This window comes from Chironomus tepperi, unplaced genomic scaffold, assembly GCF_022539635.2.
Source record: "Chironomus tepperi strain 1889 unplaced genomic scaffold, CSIRO-AGI_Ctep_v1 contig_175, whole genome shotgun sequence".
Lineage (NCBI taxonomy): Eukaryota > Metazoa > Arthropoda > Insecta > Diptera > Chironomidae > Chironomus > Chironomus tepperi.
Genome location: NW_027226297.1, coordinates 1,065,509 through 1,087,501, shown reverse-complemented (window position 1 = coordinate 1,087,501; position 21,993 = coordinate 1,065,509). Strand labels below are relative to the sequence as shown.

General features: G+C 31.7%; 4 protein-coding genes across 4 annotated transcripts; 3 read left to right on the top strand and 1 right to left on the bottom strand.

The window, feature by feature from the left end:
- Positions 1-35: 35 nt before the first annotated feature.
- Positions 36-5,349, top strand: FANCI (Fanconi anemia complementation group I). The gene is made up of 5 exons (XM_070638612.1): positions 36-275; positions 329-663; positions 734-1,067; positions 1,453-2,450; positions 2,748-5,349. Exons 1-5 carry the CDS (start codon positions 72-74, stop codon positions 5,077-5,079), a joined length of 4,203 nt encoding a protein of 1,400 aa, XP_070494713.1. The 5' UTR covers positions 36-71; the 3' UTR covers positions 5,080-5,349.
- A 1,221-nt stretch (positions 5,350-6,570) lies between these two features.
- On the top strand, positions 6,571-10,380 carry LOC139089108 (uncharacterized). Its single transcript, XM_070638545.1, has 3 exons — positions 6,571-7,283; positions 8,663-9,751; positions 10,006-10,380. Exons 1-3 carry the CDS (start codon positions 6,755-6,757, stop codon positions 10,323-10,325), a joined length of 1,938 nt encoding a protein of 645 aa, XP_070494646.1. The 5' UTR covers positions 6,571-6,754; the 3' UTR covers positions 10,326-10,380.
- On the bottom strand, positions 10,348-12,136 carry LOC139089109 (ribokinase-like). Its single transcript, XM_070638546.1, has 4 exons — positions 11,976-12,136; positions 11,562-11,913; positions 10,878-11,223; positions 10,348-10,553 (listed from the first exon to the last, which is right to left on the bottom strand). The coding sequence occupies exons 1-4, from the start codon at positions 12,020-12,022 to the stop codon at positions 10,360-10,362; spliced, it is 939 nt and encodes a 312-aa protein (XP_070494647.1). The 5' UTR covers positions 12,023-12,136; the 3' UTR covers positions 10,348-10,359.
- A 1,653-nt stretch (positions 12,137-13,789) lies between these two features.
- On the top strand, positions 13,790-19,843 carry LOC139089156 (tonsoku-like protein). Its single transcript, XM_070638603.1, has 6 exons — positions 13,790-13,937; positions 14,006-14,447; positions 14,901-16,130; positions 16,614-17,861; positions 18,150-18,334; positions 18,714-19,843. The coding sequence occupies exons 1-6, from the start codon at positions 13,925-13,927 to the stop codon at positions 19,766-19,768; spliced, it is 4,173 nt and encodes a 1,390-aa protein (XP_070494704.1). The 5' UTR covers positions 13,790-13,924; the 3' UTR covers positions 19,769-19,843.
- The last annotated feature ends 2,150 nt before the right edge of the window (positions 19,844-21,993 follow it).

Here is a 21,993-nt window from a genome sequence, read left to right as displayed (position 1 = left end):
CCCGTTTTAAAAATATTTAAGCGCGAACCAAAAGTAAATGTTGTGAAATTAAACAAAATAAATGATTTACAATGTCTAAGGATAAGGAAGTGATAAAGAAATTTAATCAACATCCAGATAAACGCGATGAGCTCTTAAATAGCTTAAATTCCGAAGAGATCTCGAATATAATAATATCCAATACAAATAATTCCAAGAATTTCGGTTTTAACTTCTATTGCAGTGCATTATCATTAATTCAGGATGAAGATAAACTTTTCGACATCATTCAGAACGTAAGTTGAAATGTATACATCCTGGACTATCCATTCATTTTATTCATTCATAGGTATTACCACGATTAAACAGAGATGAATTGTCAGTAAGGGAATTGCAAGACTTCTTTTCTCGATTATGCATTGAGCTAAATAAGAAGTCATTAGTTTTCGTTGTCAGAACAGCATATTTATGTTATGAATTCGTATCATCCGGCGATGTAAGAGCTATTTTCTATAAAGATATACTTCCTGTTTGCTTGAAGCTCCTTTCAAGAAATGAAGCTAAATCCGTTGAATATGATTCTGTGATCAAGTCATGTAAGGAATACAGACAGGATATCATTAATCAAATATTAAAGAGACCCATATGCGTTTCAACTCTTACCAATTTAGTATCAATGTTCAAGTAAGTCTTTCCTCATATTAATTAAGTCTACGGCTCATTGTTTTTGATTCCTTTTTCTAATTCTCAACAGAGATATTGAACTGTCACAACCACAGCAGAGTTTGCTCATTACAAAAATTAGCGAAAACATTTGTCATGTTGGTGAAAATGACATCTCGAATTTAGCACTCGTGACATTCCATATAGCATCTTATAATCAAATTATAATACCGTTGCTTGCACTTGATAAATATTTCTTAAAAAGAAGATATAAATACGAATTTAGTGAAATTGAAACAACGCCCGATAGTGTTGAAGAAACGTCATCAGAAGGTGCAATACAAGCTGAGGAAACTGTCATTTATCACTTTCAAAGCTATGCTGAATTTACAACACTCGAGAAGGATATAACAAATGCATTGAAGGTGAAAATTATATAAATGACTTTTATTGCATTTTTTTGTTGAATATATGCTGTTATGGCTTGAATTGTTAATGTTCAATGACTGCATGTTGTGGCTTTAATTACTCATTTTGTGACTTAGTTTGCTCTTTCTGAGTTCAGTCCGTTCACAGATTCAGAAGTTAAAGACCTTAATTTAATTTAACAGTTTTTAATTAATTTAATTAAAATAATCCATTGTTGGATATGCTTCACAAGAAAAGCATGCGAAAAAGCCAAAATTAACATTCATATTTATGCATTAAATCTTTATTAATTAAGCTTCATACGCATTCAGACAAAAAATCCTATCTCTATGCAAATTAAGTGCAATTAATCAATTTTCAATTTATCTCATTCTTCTACAGACACTTGAATATGCGCCAAATTTGATTCTATCTCCATTCCTGTCAATCATTCTCGTGTCAATTGCAAAAATATCCTCGTCTGTTCATGGAAATTTCCGTCTAAATCAATCGACTATTCTGCCATTTATGAAGCAAATGTTCAAGTTCAATGAGGAACATCGTTATATCTTAAAGACAAGTGGATGGGCGAGAACAATAGATCCAGTTGATGCTGTGAATACGGAACCATTATTGAGAATATTGAAGCAAAATACTTGTGGTTTAAAGCAAGACTTGGCACTGAATGGACTTTTTGGCTTGTCATTTTTGCTGCTTAAGACAAAATCATCGACTGAGCTCAACAAATTTGCTATAGAATTTCTCAACGAGATAATTAAAAATCGTCCAGAATTCACAGGCGATATCATGCATATAATTGTCAAAATGCTGTTCTGCGAGAAGAATAAAGGACCAATAATTGAATGCTTTTCAAGTTTCGTTCAAAATCGCTACCTTGACATAAGTGCAAGTGAACCAGCATTAAAGAAGCTCATTGAAGATTTAACGGAATTGGATTTAGATACAGCATTGTCAATAGAAAGCGTCATATTTACAGCTATAACGAAATCTGTCGATCTAAGAGATTTAATGATTGATATCATGAAGAAAGCAATGTATCAAAGGAATGTCTTAGAAATTAGAAAAATGGCAGTTTTATCATTTTGTATCATGTTGAGAAAATTCACAAAAGCACGCTCATCTGGTAATCAGCCACGATTTTCTCATAATATATCGATGTTTTCCTTAACACAATCACAAATTGCTGTCAATTCAACATCCAACAAAAATGTACGTCAAGCGGAGATAATCATGTTAGAGATTCTTGGACTGTTGAGACGATGTTTCTCTGAAAACAAAGAAATCAAAGTCATGCTGTATGAAAGTCTATTTAATTCAATTTCTGCAAACAGTGACATTATTCCCTATATTGTTGAATTCTTGGATGGACATTTCAGAATGTAAGTTGATTAAATTCCTGGTATGGCATTAAATAATAATGTCAAGATGCTATGGGATTAAGATTGTCAAGGATTTAGAAATGGGAATTGTAGAATGTCAAGTTGATAATTTAAGCTGCTTAATTATTAACATTTCATTTCCAACGTTCCTTCGGGATTTGAATTTTTAACGGGGTGTGAACGTGAGATTTTGAATTCCAAAAAGTCGTTAAATTTTTAAAATTTAATCAAACGTTTAAAAATGTAATGATATAAAAATCGGATGTACAATAACTAACATCTCGTTTAACTCCACAGGTTCTTTGAATGCGACAACGACGAAGACAATGAGACAATAATTAATTTTGACAAGTTGTTTAAATCTACCAAGAATGGTGAGGATTTTATCGTCATGGAAGAACTAGGTCATCTCCTTAAATTTATAATCAATTGTATGATCATGACAACAGAGCAGCACGAGAAATTAAATTGCGACATTGAGATTTATGAGAAAATCCTAAAGAAATTAATTGAAAAGTCCTTAAGCGCAACATTAGACAATTTGCACGTATTTTCCGCAATTAATAGTCAGAATAGCATTATTATGTCACAATTTCTTAATTGCCTTGAAGCTCTTATGATTTATTGCTTTCACAAAATAAAGGATGACAATGATAATATAACAAAAATAATGATGCTGTTCTCCAAACACCAAAAACTCCAACAAAAGGCAAAAAAGATGATTGAAAGTCACAAAAAAACACAAAAATCAGACAAGAACTTTTCAGTAACAAAGAAAAATGAGAAAATTGAATTAAAATTAAATTGCTGTATTTGGAACCTCCGTGACTGTTGTGGATTCTTAAGAGCAATATTTAGTGATACCAGAAATGAAAAAATGAATGAAATGAAACAAGATAAATCTTTCTGTAAATTTGTTCTCGAAACGACAGCACAGACATTAAAGAGTATCGAGACATCATCTGAATATACAAAAATCAAATACAGTCGTTCAGTTTTCGAGTCATTTCTACACACTTCAATGATTCTATATCAGCAATTGAATCTCGATACATTTAAAATCTTTTATGATAGCTATAGCGCTGATTGTGCAGCATCCATGATTGAAGCGTTTAATTACGCAATTTGTGGCATGGAAACATCGTATTGTGGTAAAAAAGATAAATGGATTCGATTTTTAAAAATGTTAACAAAAAAATCCATCGATGACTATGAGAGCATGTTAATGGAAGTAATTGAGAGCATTCAAAAGCTTATTGAATGGGGCTTTGAAGTCGATAAAGTCAAACAAGATTTTGTAACAAGCGGGAATGGATCAACAATTTTAAATAATCTATTTGTAACATTGGAAGTGTTGTATAGAAAATTAGAGGATGAACGTAACTACAGGCAATGTTTTAATTGGATATTGGGAATATGTAAGAAAACAAGTATTAAGCATAAAGGCCTCGCATCATGTGTGATTAAAATTCTGATGAATTGTATCAGTCAACATGAAAATTCACTGTTAATTGATTGTATTGCACATAAAATTGCATCATGTTACAAATACCGTCGTGTCATGAGTGAACCAGAGAGTTTTGGGCAAAATAATTTATCGATAATTGGTAAGCAGACAACTGTTGATGAGGCATTTACGGAATTTCTGGAATTCATGAAAAATCAAATGTATGTTATTGACATCTACATAAAACGTGCTAATAGTTTCAGTTCATACGCTCGTTTAGATGTTCAGGAATCACGTCATGAAACTTTTGCTAATTTACAGCAAATCGAAACAGCCATTTGTACGAAATTAGTATCGTTGGGCAAGTCAATTGAGCGAATTGGAAGTACAAACTTTCCAGTAACGACAAGAAATATCGAAAAAATTGTCGGAATTGTCAATATATATTATAAATGTCTGGAGAATTTAATGAAGCACTTCCATAAACATTATGATATTAAAAATATAAATTATCAGTGCATTGGTATCGAGGAATTGATAAAATACTCGAAGAAGTTTGCTATTTGTGTTTATGGAATTGCTCCATATATTGAAGCGACTGTCGATACGGAATTTAATAATGGAAAAGATAAGAAGGAAATTCGCATTAAAAAGCGGGATTTGATCCTGAATAAAGCAACAAAGCTGATTCCAAGAATGATTTTTCTCATCGAGACATACAATAAAAGTGTCAATATATTTGATACAGCTGCAAAGACAATGTTTAATAAATATTTGCATGCCGGAGAGATTCGTGATTTTCATATAAGAAACTCAATTCTAAAGGATGCACTTGAAACAACACAAACAACAGCTCGAAGTCAAATTCTCAATGATATTGATGAGGATGACAGCACAAATGCATCAAATATAAATGATGTGGAAAGTAGTGACGAAGAGAGGGAAAATATTCAGCCAAAACAATCAAAAATACTCAGAAAAAGACATGCGGCAATTGACTCAGATACATCATCTACGTCCGAAAGCGACGAGGTAGATGAGGAAGTAAAATTGAGTGAAGATGAGTCGTTGCATGAAATAAAAAATAATAAATTATTACCGAAAGAAAGATTTGAGAAGAATGTTCGCTTGCTGGCAAAAAAGACGACTGCTGCACGGAGAGGTCGCTCGAAGAAAAAATAAGAAAAATATTTTAAATAGCAGCTTTTCCTCATTCCTTTGTGAATTTAAAATTCCTTCCTTTTAACCGAGCGGGAAACTTTTTTTTATTTTTATTTTTTTTATTCAGGAGGAAAAACTGTGAAAAACTTTAAATTTTCAACAAAGAAATATTTATTTATGTTTTTTTCATACTTAATGCTTCTTAAACTTTCTTTTGCTTTATGTATTTGAATGATTTTTCATACAATAATAAAGAGGAGAAGACCACAACTGACGAACAACAGACATTGTTTTTAAGTTTATTATGCTTGAAAACCTCTCAAATGTTTTTAAATTGTTCAAAACCATACAAATTCAGTTCAGTTGAAAATAAATGCTGATTGCAAAACTATATAAATTATCTTTTATTTTGAAAACCCCACAAATTATTTTTGTTTTCCTAAACCTCACAAATTCTCAAGAAAACGGTACAATTTACAATGAAAACTGTACAACAGCGATTTTTGAAGCAAGGAAATCCAGAATTTTTTAATCAATTTAAAGATGGAAACAGAGTTGCAAAACAGGCAGCTACCTGGTTTGAACCATACAAATTATTAAGAATTTGTACGGTTTGCAATCTGTTTTGCAACTCTGGTTTGAACCTCACAGATTCTCATGAAAACCATTTGAACCATACAAATTATTAAGAATTTGTACGGTTTGCAATCTGTTTTGCAACTCTGGTTTGAACCTCACAGATTCTCATGAAAACCATACAACAAATTCCATTAAATCGCGACTTTGTAGTTTATGTCTTGTTGTTCCTTGGTCTTAATTGTGTACTTTCATCCGGTTTGTCACTTATTCCTACACGTATTTAATTTAAAATTGAGGATTTGAAAATTCACAATTTTTGAAGCAAGGAAATCCAGAATTTTTTAATAAATTTAAATGCAAATATGCAAAATTTACTTAATCTTGCTGATTTCTACGAATAAAAAGCAGCTCTTTACCAGTCGACACCTTTATTTTCACTTACACAAAAGGAAAACTAGAACAATAAAAGAATTCAAATCCATTTAATTCAAACTTAAGCAATGCAGCATTAAATGAAAAGAGCTGAAAAGAATAATTTTAAAAAAAGCACACTAAAAATAATTCAAAAACAATCAAAAAATGTTCAACAAAGGAAAAACCACTTAAAAAGAAATTTAAGAACACAGAGCGGAATTTCTCGTGAAAAAAAATGATAAAAAGCACTAATCAGACTTAATACACAAGAGACTAATAAAAAAAAGAGAGAGAATTTACAAAAACAAAAAATATAAGGAAATTCCCACATACCACATGTGGTACCTAGCATGCGAAAAAAAGCAGCAAAAAAAATATACTTAAATGATGTACACATATTAATATCATAAATAAGTTGATCTATCAACCCACAACGTTTGATGATAAGATAATGATAATAAGCTGATTTAGCTGATAAGAACTGATAGAAGTAAAAAAAAATAATTAAGTTATATCCACAGTGTCAGTTGTGTTTTGAAACCAATATAACGCGGACTCGGGCATCGTTAAGTTTAATTAATATTTTTTTTTTATAAATTATGATATTTCATAATTACTGGATTTAAAGGAAGGATAATTAATAAATTCTTAAGCCACAAGAAAAATAGAAAATGAGGAAAACATAACAAAAACATAATCAACAATGGTCGAAAAGTCAAAGAATGGCAGTAATGTCTATGACATTATTTGTTATTATAAAGACGATAATAATGAGAATCAAGATCATAGTACTGTCCATGAAGTGATTAATAACATTGAAAAAGGGAATAATAACAATAATGAGGAAATTCAGAAAGACATCAATAAGAAAAGCATAACAAAAAGTCTAAAATGGAAGTTATTTGGTTGCTTTTTAATGAATGTCCTTTTATCATCACCAATCTATGGATTTATCACAATCTATCTTCTTCATAAGGATAAGCTTGACGGAAGTATTGCACTCATATGGATTCCAATTATTTTTAATGCCGTCTATTTACTTGTCACACCGTGGCTGTTTAATACACTTATTCCATCCATAACACATGCAAATTCAACGCGATTGACAAATCGGAACGTAATCATCGTCTTCACACTCATCATGTCGACCGCTATCTCATTATCTGGATTTACTTTTTCTTATCTTGACGCAAATTTCTTTCTGATATTTCTGCTGTACGGTGTCATTGGAGGTACCGTAATATTTGTAATTTTTTTTTTAACTTTTTCGACTATATTTATGTGATATAAAATCAGGGCCACACAGTGAACTTAATATATTGTCGCGATAAAGTAACAAGATTCGGATACTTAAGGCTGATAAGATTCGTACTCGGAATTGTGGGCAAAAAAATGCACAATATTTTTTTAACTATTAATAGACCACGAGTGGATGAGTAATGTCGATAAATTTCCAGGTGTTTACGCACAATTTGATTATGGACGGCCTTAATTTTTCAATATTTTTTTTATGATAAAGGTTTTACTTTGATTGCCATAAAAAAGGTCTTTTTCCTATTTTGGATGTAATGGAATGTGTTTTAGGGCTTGTTATTTTGTTTTGGGTAAATGGTGGAAACTTTCGTGATTTATTGAACTTTTATTGTGCTTTAATGAGGTGCGTTTGGAATGTTGATGGATGGAGGGGACAAAAATCATGATATAGTGAAGTTCAAGGTTCAAATTGTAATGTAAGCAATTTAATATTTTGGGATATTTTACTCAATTGATTGTGCTTTTGACGTACGTAATTTTACGTATCAGAGTATTTTACGTACGTATTTGAACTTTTGGCGTACGTAATTTTACATATAAAAATATTTTACGCACGTAATTTTACATATCAAAGTATTTTACGTACGTTGTTTTACATTTTAGAATATTTGACGTACGTAATTTTACATATTAGAATAGTTTACGTACGTAATTGAACTTTTGAAGTACGTAATTTTACGTATCAACAATCTTTACGTACGTAATTGAACTTTTGACGTATGCAATATTACGTATCAACAAACTTTACGTACGTAATTGAACTTTTGACCTACGCAATTTTACGTATCAACAATCTTTACGTACGTATTTGAACTTTTGACGTACGCAATTTTACGTATCAACAATCTTTACGTACGTATTTGAACTTTTGACGTACGTAATTTTACGTATCAACAATCTTTACGTACGTATTTGAACTTTTGACGTACGTAATTTTACGTATCAACAATCTTTACGTACGTTATTTTATGTACCTTTGCGAATTGAACTTTTGGCATACGTAATCTCACATAAATAACCATTTTCAAGCCAGTAACTTTGTTATAAATATTTTAAAGCACAAGACAAGAAAAGCACGTGAATTACAACATAACTACAATGTCCCACAAATCAAATATTCGCATTTATCAGATGTCGCCCTTAATAATCCCTCTTAAATCTTGATTACTTTAATATTAATTTAATCTGTGTGGCAAATGTGATATAAATTAATTTCTAAATCCCTGATATCTATGATAAAAAAAAGCACTCAACTAATCAACACATACATCCTCAAATGCTTTATATTCTTTTTTAGGAATGTCGTCGTGTGTTATTTTGGGTAAAATGTTTGTGATAATCAACGGTATATTGAGAAATGAAAGACTACACTTGATAAATTTCATTTACTCATTCGGTACTGGTGTGACTCAATTTGTATTTCCATTTGTTACACACTACGTCATGATATGGATTTGCCATAATTGTACAATTCTTATTATTGGCGCCCTTATAACTCATATTATTCCAATTGTATTGATTCTCATCCCAAATGATGATAAAAGTGATGAAATATCCATGAAATTAGAATGTAATATGGTTGATATGAGGAAGAAATTTCCCAATGATATGAGGAAAATTGAAGAATCTCGTTATAGCGATATTTCATCAGCATGTTATGATTTTTATCCGGACATGATAAAATATCCATCTGATGTTCTCGACATGGATAATATTCAATGGAAAAATCCATCAAATTTTAATGATGCATGCAGCTCGTCCAAAAACGATAAAGATAGTAATAATGATGATCATTTTCTTGAAATACTTGATAGTCATCGTGTAATGAACTCGGATGGAGTTGAAATACTTGAAACTATAACCGAAGAGGAGAATATTGATGAGGAAACTAAATTTCCTGCGGACATAATAATCGATGAGATGAAGCATGATGATGGGAGAGATTCTGATAATGTCATTGATTTAATTTATGAGGAAGTGAATAAGAAACATGAAGAAAATCAACGACAAAATGATAATCACAAATATATAGTCTTAAAGAGATTCGTATCTCATAAATATGAAAATGCATTCACAGTCTTCTATCGTCAAGTTATAAATCCATTAAGTCGGTCTCTAAAGATTTTTCAATTCTATCCAGCCGTAATCCTTAAATCAATCGACATCTTTTCATATCTTTTATTCGTCACATTCATCCTACCAAATCAGGCAATGAGTCAGTATCAGTTTGTTGAGCGTGAAAATGTTATTTACTTAATCACATTGATGGGCCTTTGCTGGATTATTTATTCAATTGCCGTTCTTAAATTTCATAAATCCGTCAAACAAAATTTCATTCATTATTTTCATCTTGTTGGGCTGCTCGCAAAGTTTTTCGGATATTTATGTAAGTTAGATTCATTTTTTATCGTTTAATGTTGTTGTGGAACTTGGTGACATGATGGATATTGGTCATTTGCGGCATGCTTTTTTGAGGATCCAGTGATGTTGTTTTGATTTACTTCCGGGTGGCACAAACCGCATATTTAGCCGCAAAAAGGATCCAGCAATGACCATTAAAACATCCCCATCGTCCATCTCTGTTCTGCACTTAAGTAATTCTATTCAAAAAAGACATTCTTTTCTTTATCCTCTTTTCAGTCACAAATCAACGATATTCATTTAATGGATTTATTTTCGGCATCATACTCATCTCAATGGGACATGCCAATTCATTTCATCTCCAAGAGACCGTCATAAGGAATTGCTTTCATCCAAGAAAATGGTATTATATTCGTGGGCCCATTTACAGTTTCAGCGGATTCCTAATCCTCCTTTATTGCATAATTTTTCACATCCTTCATTCTTATCTTAGTTTTGTGACATTCACAAATATTTTTGTATTATTTAATTTATGTGCCATTTTAATTTGGCTTCTTACCAACTATGAAATGGTAGTTTATATCTGTAGTAAATATTAGACTGATAAACAATAAAAAGAAATTGTTTTAAAATTTACAATTTATTGAACTTAAATTCCTCTTTGGTTGGATCAATGGTCGGGAAGTTGATATAGCTTGATTGAGTGCCTTTGTGCTGTACACTTGATGTTGCAATTACTATAGATGCTGCAACTTTCTGCAGTAATGATGCATCCGGAAATTTAGAAAGGAAAAACGCTAGAGCACCGATAAATGCATCTCCTGCTCCTGTAATCAAGAAAAGATGGAAGTAAAATTGAATTAAATTATATCTCGGCTTCCTTATGTTACAAGTTATCTTAAGTCATCCACAAATATAGCAATTTAAAAGAAAATTGAAAACCTTACAATTTCTTCAATATGAAAAACATTTGTATGGTTCTATTCAAAGGTCATTAAACACAAGAAATCATTTCTGGTAATATGAACACAGAATGTTCATTCACAGACATAGCAACAACACCAGACGTCAACAATGTGTGAAGATGACCAAACATCATTAAACTAATTGTCCCAAATCATAAATAATAAATCATTTGACATAATGCATACCTGTTGAGTCAACAACTTGAACTTCTTGCTGTATTGGAACGTGATAGATTTCGTCATTGTCATTGAAGGCCGCTCCATTTTTACCAAGCGTTACAATAACAGTTTTACAACCTTTTTCATGAATTAACAATTGAATGATTTTCTTGACATCAGACATTTCGTTAAATTTAACATTTGTAAATTCTTCTGCTTCCAATTCATTCACACAAAAAATATTTGGCAATCGAAAGGCAATTTCCGGTAAATTTGATACAGCTGGTGCCGCATTGAGAATTGAAAGCCCTTGAAATGATTTCATTGCTTCAATTGTTGCTTCTATTGGTGTTTCTAATTGACAGATAAGAATCTACGAAGAAGATGATAATAAAAAAAGTTATTATGGCTTCTTAATGCTCTCCATTCATGGTTTGTTGTGGTATTTAATACATAAGTGGTGAAGGACATAACTGAAGGCACTGAACTGCTTTATAAAGTTTGCTATAATTTTAATCTAAGGATTTATTTAAATCCTAGGATTAAAAGCAAGAGGATTAAATTTTGAAAAATTCAAATTTTCAATATACGTTACATTTTTAAATCTCAAAAATTCGTTTAATTTTCAAAGAGGATGGCGGAGAATCTGGACAAATTCTCTAATTATTTAGATACACCAAAACCACATAAAATCTGTTATCCACAAATTACCTTCGACTGATTCAAAACATTTTTCGCCTTCACACAATCCTCGACACTCAAAAATTTATTGGCATTTGCGTTGATGACAATTTGATTATCACCGTCGACAGAATTAACCACAATCAATGCAATGCCTGAATATTCGCCAGCTGTTTCCAAATACTCTGTATTGATTCCTTCCTCCTCAAAATGCCTTTTATAATTCTTTCCATATCCATCGTTTCCAATTTTTCCTATCATAGCGGTTTTACATCCTAATCGTGCACTTGCTATCGCTTGATTGCTGCCCTTACCACCATAACCGACTTCGAAACTTTCTGAGTGAATCGTTTCACCAGATTTTGGCATTCGATTCACGTAGCTGTGTATTGTTGATTTGGATAATGTATTAAGCCATCAAAATGATGATTCAAATGTACTTACCTGATGAAATCGATCATGCAGGATCCAAATACCACAACGTCATACATCGCTTATTACTAAATTGAACTGGAAATTTGGTACACAAAGGCAAAAATATCGCTATTATCGCATTAAAGGTTTGAGATAATAATTTTTTTTTTCGAGTATTTTTTTTGTTTACTATACTTTTTCTCGTGGTGCCTGTATGTGTTTAATGGGGTCGCTTGGACATTGTTTTATGACTGAAAAAATTAATTTATCATCTGCCTTTACATCCTTAATTTTGTGTCATTTGAGATAATTTATTGGGTCAATGGTTATTTATAGTTGGAAATATTCCGTTGGAGCTTTAAATTTATTTTGGAAGTTTTTGGAACTAGCTGCCATGAAAAATTTATGCTTTTGATAAATTGGGATTAATCGTATGGAAATGCTGTGACTATATGAGCATGCATAACAATATTCAGTGTAAAAGTTTGGAAAGTAATAAATTAGCTGAACTGGAAGTAATTTATATGCAGTTTCAACATCCAATGTCATCACTTTTATCCACGTAATTTTCATTCGTGCAGAAAATTATATTACATCAAATTTTAAAGCATCCAATCTTATATCCTTCATGTAAAATAAATATATTCAAGCTACTCAATTCCTATACAATTGTTCGCTGTATCTACATAATTAAATATTCTAATTAAAATATTAATTAACTTTTTTGTTCGGTATAGAACTCTGGAAAAATTTTCTCTATTTCCTTCATAACCGATTCAGGTGAATCAGATCCATGGCATGCATTTCGTGTATCTGTTAAACCATATAAGCCTCTTATACTGCTTGGATGACTGTAAATACATTTGAATATTTTTGTTGGTCCGAGTAGTTCTCTCCATTTTGCAATCGCATTTTCTCGTTCTAATATCAAAACCTCAGCCTCACCACTGTTGAAATATGGAAAATTGGAAAATTCGTTTAATTCTGTGTCTTCTATAGCATTTATTAAATGAAATATTGAGCACACATTTCTCATTGATATGAAAATATGATTGTGGATTCTCAATGGACCAATGTTCAGCATGTTTTTATCAGATGCGTACTCACCTCGTCATAAACGTAACTAATCTGTCGAAATAAAATCTCCCTTGATGTTCTTCATAAAATTTTTCCGCTGATTTTCTATTAAACTTAATCCTCGCTTTTCGTATAATATTGAAGTTGTTATCCTTTATGATCTGCATTATGTGACTTAATGCAATTGGATTCTTAACTACGTGTGGTTTTATCATTGCAAATGTAATCATTTTGGGGAGAATTTTATTATTTTAAAGGAACTAAAATTTACTTTGGTATGAAAACAATAACAAAACTGAACTGGGGGTCTTGGATTGTGATAAAGTTTACTTTGATCAACTTTGATTTTAACAGTGAAATAAAATTTAAAAATTGATCTTTTGGACATCAACGCAATATTCCATAAAGTCATAAAATTCATCCATAATCAAAAACGAAATTGAGTTCAACTGATTTTCAGTCATCTTCTTAGTATGAATCCAATGTCATTCAAAGTCATCTTTATGGAAACATTGAACCCCCAAAACATAAATACCATTCATGTCTTTTATGTTAAACTTTTTTCACAAATCCTCTCAATTTTACTACTTGATTCAGTACGGTATCATGTAGAATAGATAACAATAAAGCAATAAAACTAAAATAAACTGAAATATGAGTTGTCAGCAACGAAATTATACATGTTTCTATGTTTGATGATTTTAACCTCAAATTTTTATTCATTTTTTCGCGGAAACATATTTTTTAAAAAAAAGTAAATAAAAACAGACAGAGTTAAAAATATTTAATTAAATGGGAAATTGACGATTAAAAGTAGTGAAATAAATATCCTTATCACGTAGAATAATTAAACTATAATCTAATTAATTGTAAATAATCGTAGTTATTGTAATTAAGTCGACATGGATCTGAACAGTAAGTTAATGAAATTAATTGCATAAAATCACGAAAATCTCAAAGTGGTTTTTATTTACTCTCAACAGAACTAATAAAAAGGAAAGAAAAAGCGCTAGACGATGATAATAAACAATCCATAGCAGAGCTGTGTAATAAAATTGGCACATATTATTACAATCAGAATAAATTAGAAAAGGCACTGACAGAATTTAAACAAGAAGCGAGAATGTATGAACAACTAAATATGCGAATGGATTATGGAAAAGCAAATAGAATGATAACTGAGGTATATTTGCTACAGGGAAAGTTTAGCGATGCATTCAAGCATGAGGATATATATATGAAAACAGCAAAACAAGAGAATGACATGGTTGAACTACAGAGAGCGTATGCCACACTCGGTCGAATATATTTGCTTAAGGGACAGGAACGTGATAATGAACTGTCTGAAAACACAACGGATGATTGTGGTATCAATTTCAAATCCGCAGAAAAGGCATTCCTGAAAAGCTTAATTATTACGAAAGAGTAAGTTGATGAAACGTGGTGGATTTCATTAATTTTAGATCTCGAATGTCGCAATAGAATTGTGTTTTGTGTGCCAATTAAATGTTTTGTGGAAATAGTCTACTGATCTAATCTTTGAAATAACAAACGTATTTTTGAACTTCAAAAAATTGTTGAAACCATACAAATTCATTTGAAAAATTGTATGGTTTTACAATTTAAATCATTTTTGTCCGTTAAACACGAAATTCTTCAAAATAAGTTTGTTGATAAAAACATCAGTATGCACAAAGAAAATTGCTGTAATCAGCAAGTGTGGTACATAAATTTTATGCAAGAATTGCACTTTTAAGATTACTAGATTATCTATTGTTGCAAAGTACCACAAAAGTCAATATACATTTTATTGTATAATAATCCCCTTTTGTAACATTCCGTCCAATCTATCTAATCTCTTTATTTATTCTTTCACAGAGTAGCAAAAGACGTATCAAAGTTTAAATTGGCAGATATGCAATCACGTATTTACCTCAATCTCGGTATTACAAAAGAAGAAATGAAGTCCTTTGATGCTGCAATCGATTACTTCAAAACAGCACTAAAGATATGTAAATCAAATGATTTATTTGAGTTAGAGCATAAAAGCTTAATGAATATTGGACTTTGCTACATAACAAGATTAAACGATTCAACGAGTGCGTTACAGTATTATAATAAAGCATTAGAAGTTGCAAAACGAGTTGATGGCAAGAATGACAAAATATGTGAAACACTTCTGGCAAAAAGTGATTTATTGATTAAAAATGGTGATTTTCAAAGTGCTAAAAAGGTCCTCAAAAAAGCTTACAAATTAAAAACGAGTATCGAAACGGATATGGAACAAATTCAAAAGAATTTTCAAATTGTTCATGCATTATGTAAATTTGAGGATGATTTAATTACGACAGATTCATTTGACTATGATAAAAGAAAGAGGCTTTTTGAGAAATTGGGAGACGGATCATGTAAGCTTAAAAATTTCACAAAGGCCATCGACTTTTATCAAAAACAGCTTGAAGCGTCCGAACTAAATGGCGATGCAGGAAGGACATTAATACCAATTTATGTGAGCTTATATCAGACGTATATTGATATGGGCCTGTATGAGGATGCTTTGAAATTTTTACGCTTAGAATATGAACTAATAAAGGATGAACCAAAGGAAGCATGTACAACGCTCATGAATATAGCAAATTTATTACATTTAAGCAAAAAAGATTTTTGGGATGTTGATGCTGCATATCGTAAGGCATTGTCGGAAGCAAGAAAAGCAGAAGATTTGGTTGTTGAAAAGTCTTTAATAAAGAAACTTGTGGCTGTATGTAAGGACAATAAAATGACAAGTTTAGCTGAAATATTAGAGCAGGAAGCATCTGATAGAGGAATCGATTTAAATACTGAAACTGAAGAGGTTGAAATGAGTGAAGACCTTTTAGACAGCTGTGATGTAAATGTTTTAGACTTTGAGCTTTCAACAGACCCAGAATCATCTGACGATAATGAGAGAACCACATCAGTCACTCAAAAAGCTACAGTAAGGAAGAAACGATCAATAGCCGTTAAGAAAAATGCCAAAGGTGAAACGAAATTACACGAGGCATGCATTAATGGAAATTATCAGCTTGCTAAAATGTTATTGGATCAAGGACATCCAGTTAATGTCAGGTATGATTTATGTAGATCGATAAAAAGGTCATGTGGGTTAATTTATGCTTTAAGGCTTTTAATGTGAGACGCAAGGGTGTGAAACTATTATTCAAAATTCAAAAAAAAACGGTTCAATTTAAATTCGAAAAAACCGTTATATTTTTGTCAAGTTTAAAAGGCTAATAAGTAGTTTCTAGTACTTGGATGTTGGATATACTAAACTCAGTATGAAATGTCCTGTCGACTTCGAGATCTGCCTACTTTTTATTAAAATACGAAAGTCAAATATAAAGCCAAAACATCCTACGGACCCAGTGTCTGTAGAGGTTGTATAATCCAATCAATTTTCCAGTGTTTGACTGTGATGCTTTTCCGAGAAATGTTTATTTCGCTAAATTTTATTCTATACAAAATAAATTATTTGCCTAACGAATTTCCAAAAATTAATTAAATATAATTATCCGACTGTAATTGGCATTAAATTCTTTTCGTCCTTGACAGAGATAATGCTGGTTGGATGTGCATCCACGAGGCATCAAATCATGGCTATCGTGATATTGTTGAACTCCTTTTGGATAATGGTGCACAATCAGCAATCAATGATAAAGGAGGTGTAACATGTGAAGGAATAACACCATTATATGATGCAGCATCAAACGGACATTTAAGTGTCGTTCAATTACTACTTGATCGAGGTGCAAAAGCTACAATTAAATCAGATGCAAATCAAACAGCACTTGATGCACTTTTATATTGGTATGAAAGCACTAAAGGAAGTCTCTCAACCGCAGAGAAGGAATTTTATGAAGAGATTAAAGAGCGTTTGGTACAGCAATGTGAAAAAGTTGGCATTGATACAAGTAAAAAGCATTCAATGGCATCAAGTGGATATTCATCAATAAAGTCACAATCATCACAACGACATAATATGAGATACAATAATAGTTTTAGTGATGACGAACGTGAGAATGAGAAAAATGACGATGAAATTTATTTTGACAATAAAAAGAATTCAAGTCGAGACAATAACAATCCTGATGAGGATAATATCAAAAAGACTGCGAGACATGAATACAAAAGTGTTATGGCAAAATTAAAAAATCCACACAAGGAGAATAAATTTATTGTCGATAATGTTCAAGACACGAGAAAACGGTCAGCATATTTGAATGAAGCGGAAATTGCTGTAGATGATTGGCTTGATGATGATTTAGGGCCAATAAAGAAAAAGCAGAAAAAATTTTTCAACGAAAATGTCTTGCTGGATGAAAAAAGTCCAATAAAATCACAAAATTTTACAAGAAAATCGTCAATGAATTTAATCAATTCTGATTCCGATGATGGTTGTGAAAATCTATCAGATTTAGGATCAAATTCTGTTGATGCATTTGACGTTATGATGAGTACGAACGGTGAGGGTAGCAAGAAGAAATCCAGACGAAATTCCAATGCAAAACTACAAAGAAAAAGTTCTAATCAGTCTTCGCTACTTGATGCTGGTTTCTCGAAATTTATTGATTTTGATGAGTCGTCAAGAAAGTCATATACATCACCTGTAAAAGCTTCATCCACACCATTAAACAGTTTTACTTTAAATGAAAGCTTTAATCGAAGCAATCAAATGGAAAAACAAACAATCATAAAAGTTCAGATTGATGCTGAAAAGATTATCGTACCGATCAATAGAGATGCTGCAAATGAGCTCAAAATTAGTTGGTTAATTGAAGAATCAGCGAGACGTTATTATTGGTGAGAAAAAAGTTGATTAAATTTTATGTCATCAAACTCTTAAGGTTAACGATGGAAATCACAGAGATCGTTACGAGATAACGACTTTTGGTTTCTTCTTATCCAATACTTTATGACCTGTGAGAATTTTTACGAACAAAAGTGGTGTGGGTTGTACGACTTTTGTTCTTGTATGAGATTATTTATTCTGGAAATTAGCCAGACCACACTCAATTATCAGATTATTAATATTATCATCATGCTTAAATAAATTTTTCCTTTTTATTATCTCTTCTCTTGTACATGCAGTCTCAAAGGTATCCGACCAGAATTGAAGCTTAAAACTGCTGACGGTGCGACATTAATAGAAGCAGATCCACTTAGTTTAATCCTTTGCTTGACAGAAGAAAATTTAATATTTTCTGAGATTTTAGATTGGAAACTTCCTTCGCTCTCAAATAGATATCTAGAGGCATGTTCGGAATATAAATGTGGTATGTAGTATCAATAACATCTTATAAATTGTGGAATGTAGAGCTATGCATGGAATTTTTTGAGTTATGTTTTATATGGCTAGCAGATATAAAACATTTTAAGATTATTGTACGTAGAGCGTGTACATTGTCTCGTAAACAAGAATTTTTGTTGGAACTAGAGGGAATTCCAAGTAAATTAATCTAATTTTTCTTCTTTTTAACGAACTTTTTAGATTTGAATTTTGTTGGTTTTTTGAAAAAATGAATTCAAATCTAAAATGTCCGTTAAAATTGAATTTTTCTAATATTTATTTAAAATGCGCTTTAGTTCCAAAAATTAAGCTAGTAACATGAAAATTCCTTACAAAATTCCTTATTATTCAACATATTTTTCCAGTTGTTGACCGTGACATGAGCGAAATTCTTGATTTGAATCGAACATCAGTAAATATTGACCTATCAAATCAAAACCTTCGTCCCATAAATGCCCGTCCGATACTTAAAGCACTTCATCATCAACATTGCCTAAATCACATCGACATATCAAGTAATTTTATTCAAGACGAGGGACTAAAGTATCTAACACAGGCATTAGTTACGATGAAAAATATATCATGTCTTGATTTAAGCGGTAATGGTATAACCGAAAGTGGAATTGAGTATTTCTGTAATACATTAGATAAAAGTATATCACCCGCGGAAATAAAACATCTTAAATTAAACTTCAATCCAATCAAATCGACATCATTAAAATACATCAGTGAATTATGTCGAAAGAAGTACATCACCGCAATATCACTCAGCTCCTGTAAACTCGTCGATTTTGATAATGAAATTGAAACATTCAACAGTGTAAAGGAGTTGAATATCAGCTACAATCACTTCACATTCAATGGATTGAAAAATATTTTTAGAAAATTTAATTCGACATTGATGGAGTCAATAAATTTGGATCGATGCTCGAGTGAATTGAATATCGGCGATATTATCGTAAACTTTATCACATCGGGTTGCTACAGTACTTTGAGAGAGATACATTTATCAGGACTGAAATTGAAGGAGAATGAGATACTTGACATTTTGAGATGTCTGCAGTCGTGTGGAAATTTGAAAGTGTTAGATCTGTCATATCATAATGACTTGACAGTTTTGACTATGAAATTTATATTATTTAATATGGGTAATGATAATTTAAGTGTGAATCTTGTTGGATGTCACAATATTTATAAAACATTTGATATTAAATATAATCATGATCAGTCGATGTCATCGTACCCATGTCACTTACAGTTATCGTTACCAAAAGTGACGACAGCCGATGTACGAAATGAATTTATAACAAAAATGAGAGATTTGTGGATGAATGTTACTGAAAGTCGTGGAACGATTCATCAAGATAAAAATATTTTACACTTACTTGGCGAGAATCGAAATGCTTATGAGTTTTTATGATGTAAAAGTTTGTTTTTATTATAGTTTTTTTTATGTGATTAAGGACTTAATGGTAGTAATAAAATAAGAAATTAAGCGACAACTATTTCAATTTAAATGCCATATTATTATTTTATTAGAGTCAATGATTTAGTGTGTGGGTCGTGAATCATGTTTTCCGTTTCCGTGCCCGAACACCACATAGAGTTCGCTAGGACACCGTTACGTCGTTGTATTAACAATAAGATGCAAAATTGTCCCGATTCAGGACTCCTGACGGCACCGCGACGGTTGATTTGGAATCATTTTTACAACGGAAAATGCATTTCTACGCAATATATCGTTCAGGCTAGACTCAAAATGATTTTGGATATGCCACTTCATCTGGTGCAATTAATATTTCTCAAATCTTGGTATAGGGTTATTTCGAAGCCAATTCTTGGAAGAATTCTTTTGTAGTTTCGTTCCTAGTCTCAAAAATTCGGGAAATTATAGCAATAACCCGTTTAAAAATCTATGGATGCTAAATATAGGCTAAATCCTTGAACTTAAGTGTTGAAAATATGTCAACTGTCGTTTGATATTCAAATTATATTTGCAACTACAATAAGATGATTTTCCCCTATTATAGTTGCTGTCCCCTTTCATATGAATAATTTAGTCTGTTTTCTAACTTCAAACAATAAACATCATTCTCACTTAAATCCCTAAGGAATTCCATTAATTATGTATTGATGAAGAGATATCAAAAAGTCAGAAGGATTTGGACAGGATAAGCCCCATTGAGTGCCACATGTCATATTAATTTTACATAATTATTGCTCATTTGGGAATAATTTTAATAGTTATTGCTCATTTGGTAACAGTTTTATTTACACTGTGTAATTGCTTAATCATTTCACAATTTAATCAATTTTCAGTCAATGATATTGCCATATTTTAAATTTTAATTCGATTATTAAAATTGACGAAATAAATGTAGTGCAGTCAAGCGATTTTAAATATCCATTTCACTGACAGCAACACAAATGAAGTTAATAAAGTACTGAAAAAAATATTTGATGTATATTAAATTAAAAATTAATGTTTAAATTCACTGTGTGTGTGGATTCATTTCAATCCCACATCACTAGTAGCATTAATAACTTCAATATGCAGCAAAAACATGACATAATTTTGAATCAAAGAGAAATTCATTTAAATATGACCAGAAAAGTAAATTGTCAAAAGGATAAGCATGAAATGGATTCATTTATGAATGAATTCTAGGGTTATGCATCTAGGTCATTCGCGTTTGAGAGAGAAATAGAGTGAGATGTGAAGCTATTTAACAGTTCAATGAATACAGTCCAATCATATGAAATCCCAGAATTTAATTTAATTCATGAATGATCCTCGGCAATCTATCTGCATGACAAATGACATCAAAAAGGTCAACATCCTAACAGCCAAAGATATTTGGCTTTTAAGGTACCGTAGTGGCCGTTCTGTACTATGAATGCATGCTCTTTGCCTGTTAGGATGAAATAAGGCTTTGATTCAGCGTAAGGTCAGCTTGATGTCAATTCTTAATCGAATATTGAGTCAAATTGTTGCCTGATTTTTTCCATGTTTTCTTTCCTGGGTATTGGTAGGAATAGGCGGTATAACATGCTCATTACCCAAACAGACAACGAGTTTGCTCATGAGTATGCTCACAAAATTGAGCATGCTCAATTATTATAATTGGGTCTTCTTATTGTAAATCGAATTAAAGTGAACAGGCTGCATTGGGCTGGACATGTTATAAACGGCCTGTGGAAACTTCATTAATTAAGGTCTTCAAAGCTGACTTTTTGAACCATAAAAGAGCTCGTGAACGTCCAAAGAACTCATGGAAAGAAGCTTTCGATAGAGATAGTATTGCACTTGGTATCAGAAATTGGCAAGTGGAAGCCAGCTTGAGGCGACTCCTGTGGGAGGTCATGGATCACAACTGATCCGTACGACCAGCGAAGTAAGTAAGTAAGTAAGAGTATTCTTATGAGCATGCTCATTTAGGTGAGTGTGCACATTTTTTGTGAGGACCTGGTTTTTGCTACATACTGCACCACTTTTGCCGCAAAGCGTTTAACATTGACGACTGCTTTCGGAGCATTTTGCTGGAGAAAAATGAGATTTTGCATCAATATGTCGCTCAATTGCACTGTAAAATGACTGACGTAATATATGCACAGCCTCCCAGCTACAAAGAAGAAAAATTACAC

Coding starts and splice junctions, on each gene's coding strand:
- FANCI (XM_070638612.1), top strand. CDS start 72: ATGTCTAAGGATAAGGAAGTGATAAAGAAATTTAATCAACATCCAGAT. Junction 276..328: donor TTTTCGACATCATTCAGAAC/GTAAGTTGAAAT, acceptor ATTCATTCATAG/GTATTACCACGATTAAACAG. Junction 1,068..1,452: donor ATATAACAAATGCATTGAAG/GTGAAAATTATA, acceptor ATTCTTCTACAG/ACACTTGAATATGCGCCAAA.
- LOC139089108 (XM_070638545.1), top strand. CDS start 6,755: ATGGTCGAAAAGTCAAAGAATGGCAGTAATGTCTATGACATTATTTGT. Junction 7,284..8,662: donor GCTGTACGGTGTCATTGGAG/GTACCGTAATAT, acceptor ATTCTTTTTTAG/GAATGTCGTCGTGTGTTATT. Junction 9,752..10,005: donor AAAGTTTTTCGGATATTTAT/GTAAGTTAGATT, acceptor TCCTCTTTTCAG/TCACAAATCAACGATATTCA.
- LOC139089109 (XM_070638546.1), bottom strand. CDS start 12,022: ATGTATGACGTTGTGGTATTTGGATCCTGCATGATCGATTTCATCAG. Junction 11,914..11,975: donor TGCATGATCGATTTCATCAG/GTAAGTACATTT, acceptor AACAATACACAG/CTACGTGAATCGAATGCCAA. Junction 10,554..10,877: donor TCAAGTTGTTGACTCAACAG/GTATGCATTATG, acceptor TCTTGATTACAG/GAGCAGGAGATGCATTTATC.
- LOC139089156 (XM_070638603.1), top strand. Junction 14,448..14,900: donor AGCTTAATTATTACGAAAGA/GTAAGTTGATGA, acceptor ATTCTTTCACAG/AGTAGCAAAAGACGTATCAA. Junction 18,335..18,713: donor ATGTTCGGAATATAAATGTG/GTATGTAGTATC, acceptor ATATTTTTCCAG/TTGTTGACCGTGACATGAGC.